General features: G+C 39.4%; 3 protein-coding genes across 4 annotated transcripts; all 3 read right to left on the bottom strand.

Annotated features, from left to right (window-relative positions):
- Positions 1–772: 772 nt before the first annotated feature.
- Positions 773–4,340, bottom strand: sar1aa (secretion associated, Ras related GTPase 1Aa; the record flags this gene model as incomplete). The annotated part of the gene is made up of 6 exons (XM_080516608.1): positions 773–2,808; positions 2,898–3,029; positions 3,127–3,230; positions 3,686–3,751; positions 3,995–4,114; positions 4,283–4,340. 6 exons carry the CDS (start codon positions 4,338–4,340, stop codon positions 2,692–2,694), a joined length of 597 nt encoding a protein of 198 aa, XP_080372734.1. The 3' UTR covers positions 773–2,691.
- A 3,823-nt stretch (positions 4,341–8,163) lies between these two features.
- On the bottom strand, positions 8,164–10,573 carry ppa1a (inorganic pyrophosphatase 1a; the record flags this gene model as incomplete). The annotated part of the gene is made up of 11 exons (XM_080516618.1): positions 8,164–8,192; positions 8,282–8,321; positions 8,625–8,694; positions 8,940–9,025; positions 9,196–9,323; positions 9,425–9,551; positions 9,634–9,720; positions 9,803–9,922; positions 10,035–10,088; positions 10,250–10,314; positions 10,513–10,573. The coding sequence occupies 11 exons, from the start codon at positions 10,571–10,573 to the stop codon at positions 8,164–8,166; spliced, it is 867 nt and encodes a 288-aa protein (XP_080372744.1).
- A 2,270-nt stretch (positions 10,574–12,843) lies between these two features.
- On the bottom strand, positions 12,844–16,277 carry lrrc20 (leucine rich repeat containing 20). 2 transcript variants are annotated; one of them, XM_080517792.1, is made up of 5 exons: positions 16,085–16,277; positions 13,941–14,029; positions 13,576–13,725; positions 13,243–13,410; positions 12,844–13,126 (listed from the first exon to the last, which is right to left on the bottom strand). In XM_080517792.1, exons 2-5 carry the CDS (start codon positions 14,008–14,010, stop codon positions 12,990–12,992), a joined length of 525 nt encoding a protein of 174 aa, XP_080373918.1. In that variant the 5' UTR covers positions 14,011–14,029; positions 16,085–16,277; the 3' UTR covers positions 12,844–12,989. The 2 variants fall into 2 exon arrangements, with proteins under 2 accessions (XP_080373918.1, XP_080373917.1); XM_080517791.1 differs by having other exon boundaries at positions 16,045–16,092.
- Between the last annotated feature and the right edge of the window lie 963 nt (positions 16,278–17,240).

Genomic DNA, 17,240 nt, shown 5'->3' with positions numbered 1-17,240 from the left:
CATGGTGACATAAACAGTACGTCACATGATGACAAGAAATTAATTTATTCCATTTTGGATTCAGGCTGTAGGATAAAAAAAGTGAAGCCCTGTGAATACTTTCTGGATGTACTGTATGAGAGCAGTGGGATTCAAACTACGACCCTCCAGGCAAACTACCGCCTCCCTTTAAATGACTGCACCATCACAGCCTGTGAGGCCTCGAGTTCTTAACTTTCTGTGAATACCAGTGAAACGCTGACAGTCGTCACGAGAACAATCACTTCCTTGGGTTTGTTTTTGTTTTTCTAAACTTAAATGAGAATGAATGTAATTAAATATCTATTGAGCAAACAAGGGAAAATCCATTTACATGATTGCACTTTGCAGCTTGATTCCATTATGAAGGGACAAACACTGGAAATGTTTGACTTTCTTCTCATTTTCATTTGGAATCTTCTTTTTTTTTCCATCATTCCATTTTAATTAGTTCCACTTTTATCAATGTAAAGTTTTTTTTTTTAAGTATTTATCCAGTAATTATATTTCCCCAGATGGAAAAAACCAGAAGTAAGAGTCAGTTATGAAAGCCACCAAAACAGATACAAACAAAACAACACAAGTCCATAAAAAGCTGATATTTCTTTTTATTACATTTTACAAGTTAATAAATAGACAGATATTTATTCGTTATCTAGGTTAATGACAACTGGTTTGCACACATAATTCCTGAAAATGGTAATTCAAGTAATATACAGTTATAAATAACTCCAGTGCTCCGGGGCAGTTTACTGTACAAGCATTTACATGTGTACTATACATAATTTACAAGCACTCACAACTGGTACAGAACACGGTTCAAAGGGGGGGAAGAAAAGCAGTTTGTTTACATGCATACTACAATTTCTATATGTGAAGAAACACCCTGTAAACAAGTGGGAAACAGTCCATTAAGTACAAAGTTGACATGCCTCGGTTCGTGGCGATCTATTTTGAGCCTCTTTTAATGAGGGAATAAATGAGGGAAAATCCGAGTAAAGCTGGAGCAATAACTTCCAGAACAGGTCTGCAAAGAGCACTCTCTTGTCATTTAAACACCAGGGCTGTCGAACATAAAGCCTGCAGGTCAACGCCAGAGAGTCTGATCTGACCCCATATGTTATTTGAGATTTTTTTTTTTTAATTTCATAATTATTTCGAAGTCATTTCTCGTTTACGATGCTTTCTTTTTTTTTTCCTGCTTAGGCCCAGTTGATCAAATGTATGAATTAAAAAGAGATCGACACCCACCCTGTGTTCGACAGTCAAAAAGTACATTACCTGGAACCTGGAGATAGTTAGCGCTGACAAGTTTAAGTCCTAATCACACGTCGGTACAAAGCGGAGGCACTACAACAGCATAAGAAATATAAAATTAAAAACAAAAAAAAAAAGCTAAATCCCCATTTAGTTTCAGCTTCTTAGTTGAACGGTTACCACTCTGTATTGGTCCATAATCTGCACTCCTTTCAAGGAAAACCAAAACCAATCCAAAGCAGTAAAACGACAGACTGAATATTTCACAGTGTGAGTTAATAGTCACATAATGGAAAAGATGAGCAGACGTCTGTGAACAGATTCAGAATTAAACGCTCGTTAAAAAAAAAAGAAGAAAAAAAAAAGCATATAATTTTTCTGAAGGTTGTCTCTGCTACAGTACGTCTGGTTATTCTACTTTATTGCTTCACGGCTTTTTAAGGGGGCATTTATTATGACTACTTTCATGACACAATAAAGCAAAGGGCCGAAGAAAAAGACACTGGAGTTCTGTGTGGACATTTATTTGTCTCTGAATTCCACACTGACCAGCCCAAAAGACAGTACGGACACATTTTGAAACCCTTCCATCACATCAGCTGGAGGCGAACGCGTCATTCACGGAACTAAAATAAAAAAAAATTATAATAAAATAAAGAGCCAATTTCATCAAGACACTGAAAGTGAGCAGCACATTACTCACAGCACACTCATCAGCGAGCTGTTAAATCCGTCTCCGTTTACCTCCGTCATATCGTCCTTTCTTTGCCTTTTTCGGGTTTTCATTTTGGTGGGATTTCAAGTTATTTTGGCTCGTTGCTCAGCTGTGAAGATTCTGTCTTTCTAATAGTACACGGTTTTTTTTTTTGGGGGGGGGGGGTTTGGCGCCATGCTTTGAAGGCAGAGTGTCTCGTCAGATTCGAGGGATTAATCTTCTGTAATGAGTCCATTTGTCTACTTGATTGTATGAAAATCTGAACGAGGCCATCTTAATTCAACGTCAGACACGCATTAAATTATTCACCGTCGTCAACAGAGAGGCCTTGAGGTTCATCGCTCACAAATGAAATTCCAATCTAAACAGTTGGTCTATCAAGTCATTAATAATGCAACACTGAAGCAAACACATCTACGTTCTTGCATAATGTACTGCTGCTGTATTGTAATCAGGTATGATGTAACCTCATTAACAAGCCATGCAACTCTTTTAATTCAGACATTTACTACACATTTAGGACAGTTCACCAGTAAACACTTTGAAAGATTTGCATAGAAGAATCTCTGGGGGGGGGGGGGGGGGAGGGTAGTCTATTCATGATTTGACTTAAATTTTGGGCATTTAAATACTGACAAAGGGACATATTTTTTATATTTCCTTCCTCAAAAACCTGTAGGTTTAAAGCCCTCCTTGTGACGTCAGTCGATGTACTGCGATAACCACCTGAAACCTTCGCCGTAGCCTTGTTTTTTCAACACGCTGCACATGAATATCTCCAGCGGGCGGGCGTTCAGCTCCTTCAGAGAGACGTTGCCCTGTTGGGAACAATCGGTATCAGTGAGGATGGCTACCCCCCCCACCCCCCCAATGAGAAATGAAAGCTCGAGGTCAATAACGTGCCTACCTTTCCGGTAACTTGCCCGTCAAGCGCGAACGCTCCTCTCAGCCCTCCTTCACTGATGGCCTCGGGACGGTCGATTTTATTACCCAAAACCAACACCGGCACGGTGACGATGGTCTCGTCCGACAGGAGGGACTGCGAAATATGCAGAGTCGCGTCAGTTCTCGGGTTCTCAAGACAACGGCGCGGTCGGTGCCGAACGCCTCGTGACCACGGCGATATCGATTCTTACGTCGAGCTCGGTCTTGGATTCGGCGAGTCTGTCGTGATCCGCGCAGTCGACCAGAAAGACGACTCCATTCACAGCTGGCAGGTAGTTCTTCCAAACTCTTCGAGCTGCAAGCAAAGGGGGAACATTTAAAAAAAATAAATAATTAAATGCCCTGAGAATTAGTCGTCCAAGCAGCAATCTAAGCAAAATTCACTTTTCCATCTTAACGTGCAGAAAATATTATTTGTGTATTTATATAATTGACTGCTACTTCAATATAATCTACACGATGCAATCGACACAGCTATTATAAACCTGAAATTGTGACAGAATGGGATTCTATTTGAACGTGTATCCAGAGAATATTTCATTTGTAAAATTGCAGTTGTGCTCTTGTACAAGTCACTCACTAATTTCAGGCTTTAAACAGTCCAACTAAAACTTTACTTTGTGGTTCAGTAATCCAGACTGACGGTATCTGAAGTCATAACACTGAGGATTTGTTTAAAGTCGCTACTGATTTACCCCCCCCCCCCAAAAGAAACCTGTTGAGGCAAACCAAGCAAAGGACAACGCTCACCTTGCACGTGTCCACCAAGGTCAAACGTAGTGAATGTCATGCCACCAATCGTCAGCTCCTCAGACGCTTTGAAAGAAAGCAAATGGAATTGGGAGTTGGTTTTTTGTGTACCCTGCTCAGTCACAATAAGAATCAGGAGATAATAATCCCACAAGATTGTTGATGTGGGTGATGAAATATTCAAGTAAGAAAAGAGAACAGAGTCTTAATTCAGTTGCATCATGAAAATAGGTCACTTTCATAACATGAGGGTATGATATTCTTCAAAAACAACAAGGTGACGACATGACAGCAATGTTTCCTGCTTACTTGGATGAAGCGTTGGCACGTGCTGCCCGAGTCGGTCGTCTTTCAGCATGTGCAGGAGCGTCGTTTTACCGGCATTGTCCAGGCCCAGGAAAACCAGCTTCCCACTCTTTTTGTACAAACCTGATTGTGGTTTTACACAAAGAAGACAGTTTGAAATTACACTTTCCTTCTTCGCAAATTCAGATTTTCACATTCGTAACTCTGCGGATCTTTGTGAGCTTCACGTTATTTGTGACTAAAGTGCTTTTGTCAGTGCCGAGTCGCCGCTGAACGACGGACAATGCTCACCTAAGAATTGTAAAACACTGCTAAATCCCTTGTAGATCCACTCGAATAAAAATGACATCTTGACAGTGTCTGCCGACGAGAGGAAGGGAGAAAAAAAAAATCACCACAGAATACAAATACAAAACATTAATTATCCATTATGTGAAAATGTGTCCTCGGTTTTTCCCATTAATATTCAGAAACAACCATATACTGTTTTGTACTTTACATGAAGAAAATAAAACACAACTGCACCAGAATACAAATAATCCAACTCATGAAATAGTGATAAAGTCTTAGAACAACCTCGTAAAAAAAAAGAAGAAGAAAAAAAACAAAACACCTCGAGTCCATATTGTATTCATATTAGGCTGCTGAAGCCAAAGGTAAGAGCTTAATATAAACCCCCCCTTCTGCCACATATATCTTCAGAAAATATATTACAAATAAACTTGCTCTAAAGCCAGATCCCCGCGCACTCTCAATATTGTGTTTACATACTTGGCTACAGTATTGTGCTCTTGGCTCACAGTGGTGAATTTGAAATATCTTGTGAAAAACATCTATTAACAGGGTGCTGCGCTACATTCAGCATAGGATTGTTCTTTATATTCAGCTTAACTTTAACATACACTAGACTCTTTCAAGAGTAAGTAACCTTTCTTCCCTATCCATAATGGCTCTGTCTGGGATTCACACTTATCATGTCAATGTTGGGACAGGCTCCAGCCACATGCATCTATTCATACCTGGATAAAATAGGTATAGAATGAGGATGGATAAATGCAGGAATGGATCAGATCCAACTTTCTTTGGCTTGAACAACGTCCATCTATCTTCTTTACAGCTCAAGTCCTGTTCAGGGTAAGCAGGGCACTGGAGAACGTGAAACCCCACATGTGAATCCAGGCCTTCATGTTGTGAGGCGAGAGCGCTGCTTGAACAACACCATATACACATTTTCATTAAATCCCAAAACACTGGTTAAAAAGGTTTCCACCCAGCTCGGGTCATCAAACTCTCTGCCTGCATTCGATTGTCATTTCTGTGTTGTGGTAAAGTTGGTAAGGTCAATTGGAAGGTTGCAGGTTCAGTTCTAGCATCTGTTCACACCTGGAAGTGTTCTTGAGCAAGACACTGAAAACCAAATGTGACTGAGTAGCAAATCGCTGTATAAATGAAATCCATTTACCATTTCAACCCAATAACTTTTTGTAGATGGGCCCTTAATATTCGCTGTTGATTGCGTTCCTTTATAGTTTGGAAGCATCATCACCACCATGTATTTTCAATTCGTCGGACGTTGTGCAGCACGTTGTTCACATTATCTTGTTGCTGTTTTAAGTATCGTGACTGAACTTGTGTGAAATGCCACGACACCTCCACCCACACGTGTAGCAGGCAGCTGGGGAGCTGTCACCAGATAAAACGATCACTTATTGAGAAACTTGTCTCTGTAGTTTCAGGAAAACGCGCAACAGGTCTCTGTGAATGATTTATCGGCGCTTAGCGTCTAATAAACAACATCGCTTCAATTAAATTGCAGCTTAAGCCACTATAGCTACGACCCAAAAGGACTATTAAATAATCATAATCTCCAGCATTGTGATGTTGCACGCTTTGTGAAGTCTGTGCAGGTTGTTGTCATGTTTTAGTTGATGTTATAATGATTTCTATTCGCCTTTTCTGTCCCATTTAAATCGACGGCTACATACTAGCCCCGTTTAGCTAGTTAGCATTAAGGTATTAGCTAACGTGAAGCCTCTGGGTGGTTCGACAGTCTCCAGGCGAGTCCGGAACACACGCCCCGAACAGCAGGCTACTAGTTAACCGGTTATTGAGACACGTTGCCGGCATAAAGTGTCGTTGTGTGGCGGTGCTGCGATGCACTCACCTGCAGCCGTCCAGCAGCTCGGCTCTCCGTAGTATCAGCGGTCGCCTTGGAAACAGGATCCCTCTTCTTCTGTTTAACAAACGGTGCGTCTGGTAAGAGAATATGGTTTAGCGCCCCCTTTCTACGGCGAGTTGTCAATGATGTTATATATTGTGTGGCATGGGTCACTGTCGTTATATTTCAAAGGTCACTTTTAAGACCGATTTTTATTGATGTACCCCCCCCCCAAAAAAAAATAAAAAATAAAATGAAATTCCAGTGCTACAATGATACTTGTTTTTCCCCATAGAAAGTGGGTAATACACTTCATAATGTTCAATTGTCTATATATACATACTGTACATATACTCATACACAAGCACTATAATTGTGAAATAGTAGTCAAAAGAGAAATAAAACAAACAAATGAAAATACATATATATGAAACAAAACAGGGTCCTTGCCCCCAGGCAAGGCTGCCTTTCAAGCGCAGTCCCTGATGATATTAAATATATGTAAATGGTTTTCAGTGAAGTCACAAGTTATATAGAAGAAGTGCAATGAGTAAATGAATATAAAATACGTAGGATGCCCACTGGGTGCTCTGTGCAAACCACACCTCATGGTTCTTCAAGCAATATCTTTGTCTTAAGGAAATGAAAGAAAGGAGGCCAGGTCTTATAGAATCTGACAGTTCAATCTTTCATACAAACAATCCAATTTGATCTCGAGTGTGCCAATTCAGTACAATGAAAGCAAAAGTACCTTTGAATAACTTGAACATTTCCCTTTTTGCATTAATACAAACCATAGAAATGTATAAATAAAAAAAACCTAAATTACTATGGGCTTTTCTCATTTATTGTACTTAGTGGCATGAACAAAAACTATTTATAAGTGTGTCAGTCCCTGGTTTGATTTGTTGGTCTATTTATGCAATGAATATGGTACCTTTTCAGTTTAATTCACAGCACCTTCACCATCAGTCTTTTTTTTTCAGAATGGTCAACACAATTACACAAGTAGCAAACAGCACAGGAATACAGAAACAATGAAACTTGACGCCTGTCTAAACATTTTAACCAACCTGAATAGCATAACGTGTTACATTCTACAACCAGAGCTCGAATAAGTATACATAAAGGAAACTAAATGAGATTTCCTCCTGTGCTTTATTGGATCTGACTCTACACCCACAGAGTTCCTATCTTATGACTAGAAATCCGTATTCTTCCCCTCCAGTCCCAATTATTCCATTTTACAGCTGGTCCAGTGTTGTCAATTATACATAGCCATTCCTGTTGCAGCTGTGAGCACGTCAGGATGAGCCCTCAGTGGAATAAATGTGAGTTAGCTCTTATTAAACATGTTTCGCTGAGCAGAAAAATGCCAAATTTAATAGAATTTTGACCATTTCACTTTTGGCTTATTTTATACTTCTGATTTTTAACAATCCTGAGAGGAGTCTTGTGCAGTTTTACTCTGCTATGTCTATCTGTGAGTATTTCATAAAAGATTTTTTAATGAAGTTATACAAAAATCATCCAGCTTGTTGCATAGGAACACCTTGTTGCTGCTCGCTATGTTTATAAGGCTATTTTAGGCTTTTTCAATCACCGACCTCAGAAAGATCCTGTGAGCATTTTTCACACACATTCACTTCCATGACTCAATTGAAAAATGACTTTTTAAGAACATTGAATACGTTGTTTATTGAAATTGACATGAGGTGAAGAACACAACAAATAATGAAATAAAATGAGATCCAAGATTCAGCATGGGGAATGAGAAGATTATACACAGTCACAGGGATCTCTGTTGCTCGTGTAGATAACAATGTAGAGACATTAAAATCAATGCATTACACACTTTGGGGAATTGTTTCTCGCAGTGTTCAGTTTGTTGACAGCAACAGGCATTGAGGAGAGAGTAAAGGAATGTGAAATGTATAATATACATCAAATCTTCTGAGAGAAGATGAAGGAAACACAATTCAAGTCTTCCTCCTTCCAACAATGTTGTCCTCTCCTACTTCTCGTAGTAGAACCATTTGTCAACTGAAATGAGAAAGGAAATGAATAAAACATTAAGTGTGTGTGAAAACATGGAGCAGCCACAAGACCACAAGTAAATGTAGAACAGCCACCTGAGCTCGGGATGGAGTCTTCAGCTCCCAAAGCAGGTGCCTGGAAGAACAAGTGAAGCCATTATGTGTTTTATATCAAAGAAAACACACACACAAAAAACAAGCATGATATGTATGTTTTTGATTGACTTTAAAATCGATATTCCTGTGTACCTGAGTGAATCAGCTTGAGAAAAACTAAAGTGCCTTTTTAAGTTCTTTTCTCCACCAGCTTAACTAATGATTCACATCGATTGGCGAAAAGCCTGTGTGACGCCATCTTATTATCTCTACTCTCATTTGAGGAGGTCTGATTCTAGATTTGCAGGATATAAGCGTGAGATGGAAAATCAAAGGTACATACAGATTTGACTACAGCCTCAGCGTCTCCGGCAGAGCAGCAGAACGGGCTGTCAGAGACACTGGTGTTTGTGCTGCGTGGAGAAAGTAATGAGCAAAATTAGGAAACAAAATCTGTAGTAGAGACGAAGACATTAGAGAATGAAATACGCAAGATATTCTTAAAAGCCGATATTATCACACAGATAGGAATTCAGAGCGAGAAAAAAAAGATGGGAAAAGATGAAAAAAAAATCCTCAAAGAACGACTTAAAAGTCTTCACACTGACACACACACACACACACACGAAAGAGTACAGAAACATTGGGAAGTACTCGCCAGTTCAACTCGCCAGCACTTGTGGCCTTAGAAATTAGAGCCTTCCAAAATTCATGAGTGTCCTTCACTGTTTTGATGGCAAATTCCTAGGAAACACACACAAAAATAAAAATTCCACTTTTCCATTTTCTGAGAACGTGTCAGTGTGCCAGGGAAAAAAAGGTTGGAAAAAAAAGTGAGGGGAGTGTTTTTATGTTTGGCACTGAAAACGAATCGGAATCTGCTCTTTATGTCACACATTTTCAAAAATAGGTACCCTGTCCTTGAACTCTCCATTGAAGGCAAACTGGTTTTCGGGTTTCCCATCGGGGACTTTGTATCTTTTAAACCAATCGACTGTCGCCTCCAGATATCCAGGCTTAAGTCGTCTCACATCGTCGATGTCTGCAACAAATCAAAGCCACGAAAACAGCTCCGATTTCAAAATAACACCGCATAGTTTCCTCCAGCAAAAAGCTGCTTTTTGTTGCTCGGTTTTCACTTACTGTTAAAGTCTGCAGCTTCTGGGTCCTCAGTATTGATCACAATGACCTTCCAGTCAGTTTCACCCTCATCGATCAAAGCCAGAGTTCCCAACACCTTGACTTTGATTATTTCTCCTCGAGAACACACCTGAGAATCAAAGACATCTTTCCCGAAAAGGCTGAAAGCACATGAACTTGAACAGTGACACCGTCAGCAGGTTTCCCGGTACCTTATTTCCTATGTCACATATGTCGATTGGATCGTTGTCTCCACAGCATCCTGTGTCACTGTCCTTGTGGTTGGGATCTTCCCATGTCTGCCCAAATATAGAGGATCGTATATTTCATTAAACAGAGATACAGACAGAGATAAGTACACAGGGCCTGAGAGAGACTGACCTGCGGAATAGCTCCGTAATTCCAGATATAGCCTTTGTGTGGAAACACATTGGCAACAAAACGGAGATTTCCTTTTTTCATGTCTTGCTTCAGTGGATTGAGCGGATCTTTGGTGGCAATCTGTGAGGCAAAAGCACAAAGCATGAAGCACTGAGTCAGACGATGGTTAAGAAGAACTGAACAATGTATTGATTGCAGGACGGCTGCAAAATATTTTTACAATTATTTTTACCTCCATCTTTGCATTCGTCCATCTTGGAACTTCCACAACGGCGTGAAAAATATTCTACAAGAAAAACAAAAACCGCATGTGTATCATCATGATCAAGAGTTCCAATCAGGCCCACATAACAGGAGCACAAAGATCTATTTTAAACTTTCTTTAAAAAGTGTGTTTTTCCAGTTTTGGTCCATAACTGTAACAGATGACGATAGATGAGGCCTCACCTCTGCTTCATTTGCGTAGATGGGTATATCATGAAAGGGAGAAATGTATGTCCCTTCAGAGTTTTCTATGAAAAAGAAGGAAACGTGTTTCAACTGTATGTGGATTGAAAAAGTGTCAGATCTCTCTGCTCTACTTGACAAGACTACTGGCTCCTGCTGTGCTAGATGAGCGACACTCAAGCCACCAGGACACAGGCTACAATCCACTCAGGGCGTATCGGGCACAAACACACAAACAGGTACACTCAAAAAAAGCTGCTTACTGAAAAACACCCTGTACTCCTGGGTGTTGGGACTGCCCCTCTCCTCAGTGGCGAAGCTCATGTCTGTCGTCGTCTCTTCCACTGCGGTCTGTGGACTAATACAGCAGGACTAAGAAGCCCCAGAGTGACAGTCATCGAGGCAGAGGGACTGTGCATGCGCATTGCTTAAGCTGACGGTTGCACACCTGACGACTGCCTTGCGTGTGACAACACAGCCGGTGCGCGGGCGCAAGAGTAGGACGGCAGAGCCCCGCCGGCTCTTTGCCTGCTGCTGCATTCAAATCACATCAAATGCAGACATGTGGAGCGAGCCGGAGCGTAAACAAGTGTTTGGAGCTGCCAGGAAATGTAATTGATAGCTAATCCCCACTTGTTATCTCTTGTCCATGGCTGCCATATGCGTTTTGCAGCGTGGATGTGAAGTTTGCAACTTATTTGCGTGAGGAGTGATTTTTTTCCATTTCCTTCATGTAAGCTGTGGCCCTTGAGAGCTCTTTTCAGACAAAAACAGATGGAGCTGACTGGTGTTAGCTGTAAGCCAATTAACAAAGAGGGATTACGGGGTTTGTCCATGTTGTGACTTCTCACCACTTAGGTTTCACTGTAGCAGCTTGATAACAGACTATTTCTAGAAGCTGACTGTGAAATCTGTGCAATTTCCTTTTATTTGGGAAAAATCCCAAAATTGAATTCTAAAGCAATGGGGTATATTTGCACAGATCAAAAACAAACAATCACAAATTGTGATGCCATACCACACGCATCAGGAAAAAGTGCGATGATAGAACATACAAGCACGTACATTTAAATGGTAAAATGACACTTTCATGTCCTTGCAGTTTAAAAATGCCAATTAGCCAATTGTGGCAATTTATAATTTAATAATATAAAGGGCTGACCTGGTGTAGTAGTTAGTGCTCTTGTCTCACAGTGGGGAGGGGCACAAAAACTCTGTAGTTTGGGGCTTTTCTGAGTAGAAATTGCAGGTTTTGTTTACGTATGCATAGATTATCTTTTGTTGCCTAAAATGTCTGTAGGTGTAGATCTGTGCGAGTGAAACTGTCCGTCTCCATGAATTCAGCTTGGAACACTTCCTACTTGTCTGCAACCTTCAAAACCTTATAAAGCAGTACAGAAATGGACGGTTCCATCAAAAAACCTACTGGCTTCTAATCAGCACGTAATCAATATAGTCTCAGTGTAAAGCGTAATTAAGCATCTCTGAAGATATCTCATTACATTTTGTTGAAAATAGAGCCCATAATCTACTTTGTAGAAAATGCTCTTATTCTCTGTCATATGGATGATCAGAGACTTGGATGGAGTCATGATGTCCAGTGCAAGGTCACTGTCGGGACAGCAGAGGAGCCACGTGATGTCGTAAGCTTGTGGCCATGCTAAATATTTCTCTTGGCCCAGCCGACCGTTGGCTGGCTTGTCGAAGCAGTCACTGTCTTTCATCTGTGACCCCACAGAAATAGTGAACGTGGGATATTGTGCACCAGAATGCCCCCACCCGATTAGCAATCACATGCTAATGTGCCAAAAGCCGTGACGCTCAAACACGATAGGTGATCCAGACTGAGCAGCGCTGCTATTTAAAGAATCCTCAAAAAGCCTGAGTGTTTCTTTTGTACACCAGCCTCTGCTGTCTGGAGACTCTACAGATGGAGGATTTAAGAACCTGACTGACATTTGCCTAAAGGTACTTGATTCCACCTCCACTTTCCTTCTGTGTGATGTATTCAGAGTGCAACCGGTGCCAGAAAAAAAAACAACTTTAGAAAGTCTTAAGAAATTTACCTTATAATAAATGCAACTCTTCTGAGTTGGAGCCTCAGGTAAAGTCATACTGGGGATGAACTGAAGAGTGAAAATTCATTTTCTCATGCTGTCCTATTGACTACAATAGGTTCTGTGACCAAAGCATCAATTGTATTGGTATAGTTGTCGTATATATGATCAATATGTTGCTGATAAAAGCAGAGCATAACATGTTCTGTACATGCAATTACAGAAAATGTGTAACATTTCATAAAATATTTGTCAAATTTCCAAATACACTGATGGTACTGAAACATTTTTCCACATATTTCACACACCTATGGGTGAAAAAGTACTAATGTCAACAACAACTACTCAAGAAAAGCAGCAAAATTACAAATCCCTACAATTAAAGAATTGTCACACAGGAATAATTGACATTTGACTTAAATTCATCCATCTAATGGTCAAATTGTTATTCAAGAAAAAAAATAAAGCCCACATTTTCAGAGTATAATCATGAATTTATTATGCTAAAAGTAATAAATTAACCAAAAAAACGTTCCCATGAAAAGTCAGTCAAGGAGGCCATGAGTTTACAAGGTTGTAAAACCGTCCAGCATTTTTGTTCTTTCAGGCACAAAACAGCATCCAGCTTCAGCAGTGAAAGGCACACGGCATGCAGTCTATAGGTGCTGAAGCACGGCCCCATCTTAGGACTCTGCGGTCGACAAGATGTCAAATTTATGTGGAGATCGCAGAGCCGACAGTGTGTTTGAATCCAAAGGGTTGGACTTGACATTCATCCACTTCAGTGCCGGCATGGCGGACAACTTCTCCAGAGGTAAATCTGTCGAGCGACATTTAAAGCAGCGTGAGTCACGAGTAAACTCGCAGCCAATTCATTTACGTGAAAAGGAACCGTTGAGCTATTCTTTTTTTTTTTTTTTTTTTTTTTAATCTGACCTGTGATGCTGTTTCCCTCCAGGTTAATCATCTCCAGCGTGGCGATTTCAGTGATCTTCTCAGGGAAAACTGAGAACTTGTTATGAGCCAGATTGATGCTGGTCAAATGCTGCATTTCTCCAACCGCCTCCGGCAGCTTGGTGAGGACGTTTCCTTGCAAGTCCAATTCTGTGGGATTTTTCAATAATAATAATAATAAATCAGAGGGTATTGTCAGTCTTAGACCGCGGCATCAGGTCAGTGCTTCAACGTCAAAGTGAAACAATGCACACAATCTTCTCATTGAGACTGAAGTGATGGATGTGAACTCGCCGTGTGGCGTTCCTCAACTACCTGTGAGCTGAGTGAAAGTTGAAAAGAACTTGCTGGAAATGGCCTTCATCTCATTGTCAGCCAATGTGATAACGCGGATGTTTTCCGAGACACTTCTAAGGACCTTGAACACGCCGTCTGGGAAAGAAATGAGCTTGCAGTTTGACAAGTCTGAAAGATAAAACAAACGAAACCTCAGATTAAAAACATTCAAGAAAATATATTGCACTTGAGCTGATTGGGCGATAGAAATCACACTTAAGGTTCTGTTGCCACCTGCTGGTAAAATCAGAAACAACACCAGGACTACTGGAACTCGTAAATGAAATTGAAGTGAAATATATTTATATGACAGGAAGAGCATCAGAAAGTTAAAAGAGTTTTACCCAAACTGTCTTTTCCCTCTTCGACCGTTGCATTGACCCTCCGGGCCACATTTGCGACGGATTCAGCCATTATTTTGTTGGAACCGTCCCTAAAAGAGACGATGACACAATAAAATTAGACCAAGTTGGCCTAAAAAAAACTGTCAAATAACAACAGCAGCCGGGTAACTGCAGCAGGATTTAAATGTAATCTCATTTATATGATCATTAATTTGTTAAGTTATTTCAAGATTCAAGATTTTTTGTTGTTGTTTCCATTTGTACACATGAACAGACAGTACATCGAATATACTATCATCTAAATGTACAATTAAAAAAATGTGAATAGAATATGGTCAATACATCAAGTAGTCTGTGGCATGTTTGTAATTCTTTCTCTCAATAGGTCCACACAGAGAGCTTCCATCTATTTGTCTCCTCTGCTGCTTGTGTGGGGAAATAAATTATTATTTTACATTGGTCTGTTTTTTTTTTGCATTTTACTGTTCAATGTTTTAGAGTGCTTGTCATTATTATTAATAACCTTGCTATACCAATTACTGTGTGTATTTTATTTTATGTGTACTATGGGTGGCATTGGGCTGATGTTTTCAATGAGTCACTTCAAATTACTTGTTGCCATAGTGATTCTATTGTCAAAATAAACACTGAATTAAATGTACCAGCTCCAGGCCACACTGAGTTGGTATTAAGCAAGTGGCTTTTTATTTTGTTTTAAATGTGTTATAAAGTCCACATTGTGCTCAAACATGTGTCCATTTGTCACTGCTTCTATACATCAAGTACAAGTTTCTATGTGAGACGTTTACCTCAATGTTTCCTCGGGTAAAAATCAGATGAGGAGAGTGTGACATTTGAATAGTCCACTCTATTATTTGTGGCGCCTGGGTGCATTATAAGTACATAAAATGACTTCATTAATAATTAACACCTTATGCTTTTGTTTCACCTTTTAAAAATGGCGACTGATGACAGTGCGATCTAGTCTGATGGTGAAGATGCAGTTTGTGTTTGGTCTGATTGACTACACACGCACGCATACACACACACACACACACACACACACACACACAAACACACAAACACACTTGCTGCTTGTACACACTCTGGTTATGGAATAAATATAAAATCACATTTATGAAGACTGGAATCTGGTATTGTGCTGTCATTTGTTCTTAACTGCTTGAAACGGAGGATGAATTTGGCACATTCGAATTGAACTAAAAAATAATGAAGTTTAAAGTAGAGCTGTATGATATTATTGAAACCTGCCATAAGCAATAATGTTGTTGAGCATTACCATAGTCATAGATTTTGCTTTAAAAATACATAATTTAATTTTCAAATAAATGCTTTTTCTCTTTTTGGACAACATTTCAAATAAACACAATTGCCTTTCCCCCCCTCAGGTATAATGTAAAGTTAAAATAATTAAATGAAATACCTCTGTTGTCAATACAGTCCAGGGAAGAAAAGGTCCCGGATGTTGACATGAAGAGTATATGAACTAGAAAGTAACTGGAAATGTATTGCAACGTTATATTGTAAATGTTGATATCACACTCTCTGTTTAGAACAATATGCACACGTGTCCCTCAATAAAATATTAAACTGCAGTGCAATTCAAATATTGAAAATACCATATATTTCAGATGACGTTTGTTTGTGTTTTAACCAAAGACATCACGACTAAAATTAGAGAATAAATTATGCAAAAAAATTATTAGAATATTTCATCTTTTTTACAGCTGTATCTGTCTCGCAAAATTGTGCAATAATAATAATAATAATAAAAATAATAATAATACCAATACCAATAACAATAATAACAACAACAATTATAATAATAATAAATGTATTTAATAATGGTAATAATAATCTGCTACTTTCTCAATGTAGTATTGTAAATTGTAAAATGTTATTAACATGAAACACCATGAAGCCCATTCATCACGTCATTCAAGACATGTCCTCACTGCTCAAACACGATTCCAAAAGCTCAGTAAGTCCATCATAAACACTGCAGCCTCCGCTTCATTTTAGGTAAACAGTTCAAAAGACCCAAAAGTTGGTATAGAAAGTGATCGTTGCCGCTGGGACTTACATTATTCCTGTCAAGTCACGCAGTGAGTGAAGCCACTTACCCAGACTAGAAACTAGAAACTCAACCAGTCCGACCGGGGAGTGTATTTTTAGCCCGGAAGGGGTTTGGTTCACTTCGACCAGACGCTATTTATTAGAAACGGAGAAGCTTTGGAAACGCCTCCCGTGTGCTGAAATCGTTAAAAAACTCGAAAAACAATCGTTGTTGCTCAGGTTTAGTTGGTAAAGCGTGAGCTGTAGTGGAAACCGGCAGGCTGTCAGGAACGCGCTCAGGAGCGTCACTGCTGCGCGTAAAGAGCGCAGACCTCACCGTGACCATGCGTAAAAACCAACGCTCCCTATCATATACAAATTATTGTTTGATTTGTTTTTTAAATTACACTTTAAAAAAAAAACATTTGTTTTGGAAGCTTATTTAAATATAATTCTAACATGGTTGTTATTTACAACCATGTTAAGATCATGACTAAACGTTTAATTTCTACTTAAATATGACTCATCTGGTTTAACATTAGTCATATTAGTTGCAGGTTAACCATAATTCCTATGCTGGTTAGATAAAATGCAAATTACAAAATAGTTTTTGCCTGATTCTGATGTCTACTAGTAGTTAAATGTTGTCTCACCGTTGGATCCTTGTCATCTGCGCTCAGCTTGACTGCCAACATGGCCCAGGACTCTGGAAAAATCCTGGTCAGTCAGTGTGTATTCAAAAGTACAAAGAGCTCTCTGGATTCAGAAGAATAGAACATAGTTTAGCTTTGTCAAAAACCACCCGCCACTTCAGGTTTTGCTGGATATTACTGTCCTGCGCAACGCTTTATATTGAATGTGAGGGGAATTCAGGCTTTGGATGAATGAAACATTGAACATCTAGAATAACTTCCTCTTTTGTGCTATGCGTGTCACATGTAGTCACACATGTAAACAAGCACTATCTGAATTTTAATGTAGATATATAATCTGAACTAGCCATCTAAATGTATTATAGTCCTTGGATTGTAGATTTAACTAAATATAATGATGTTTATTGCGAGGCTAGAGGGGCTCCGTAGATATAGTATATGTATGTAAAGATATATTTTTTATGAGTGACAAAGGCATAAATTATATGGGTATATAGGTAAGTGGTATGTAGCTTTAAAAAGCTCATGTGTCCACATGTAATGTAGCATATCAATATTCATATTCACTCCA

The sequence above is a fragment of the Blennius ocellaris genome (assembly GCF_963422515.1).
Source record: "Blennius ocellaris genome assembly, chromosome: 21".
In the NCBI taxonomy this organism is placed as follows: Eukaryota; Metazoa; Chordata; class Actinopteri; order Blenniiformes; family Blenniidae; genus Blennius; species Blennius ocellaris.
The sequence above is the reverse complement of the archived record's forward strand: the minus strand, read 5'-3'. Positions and strand labels throughout refer to the sequence as shown.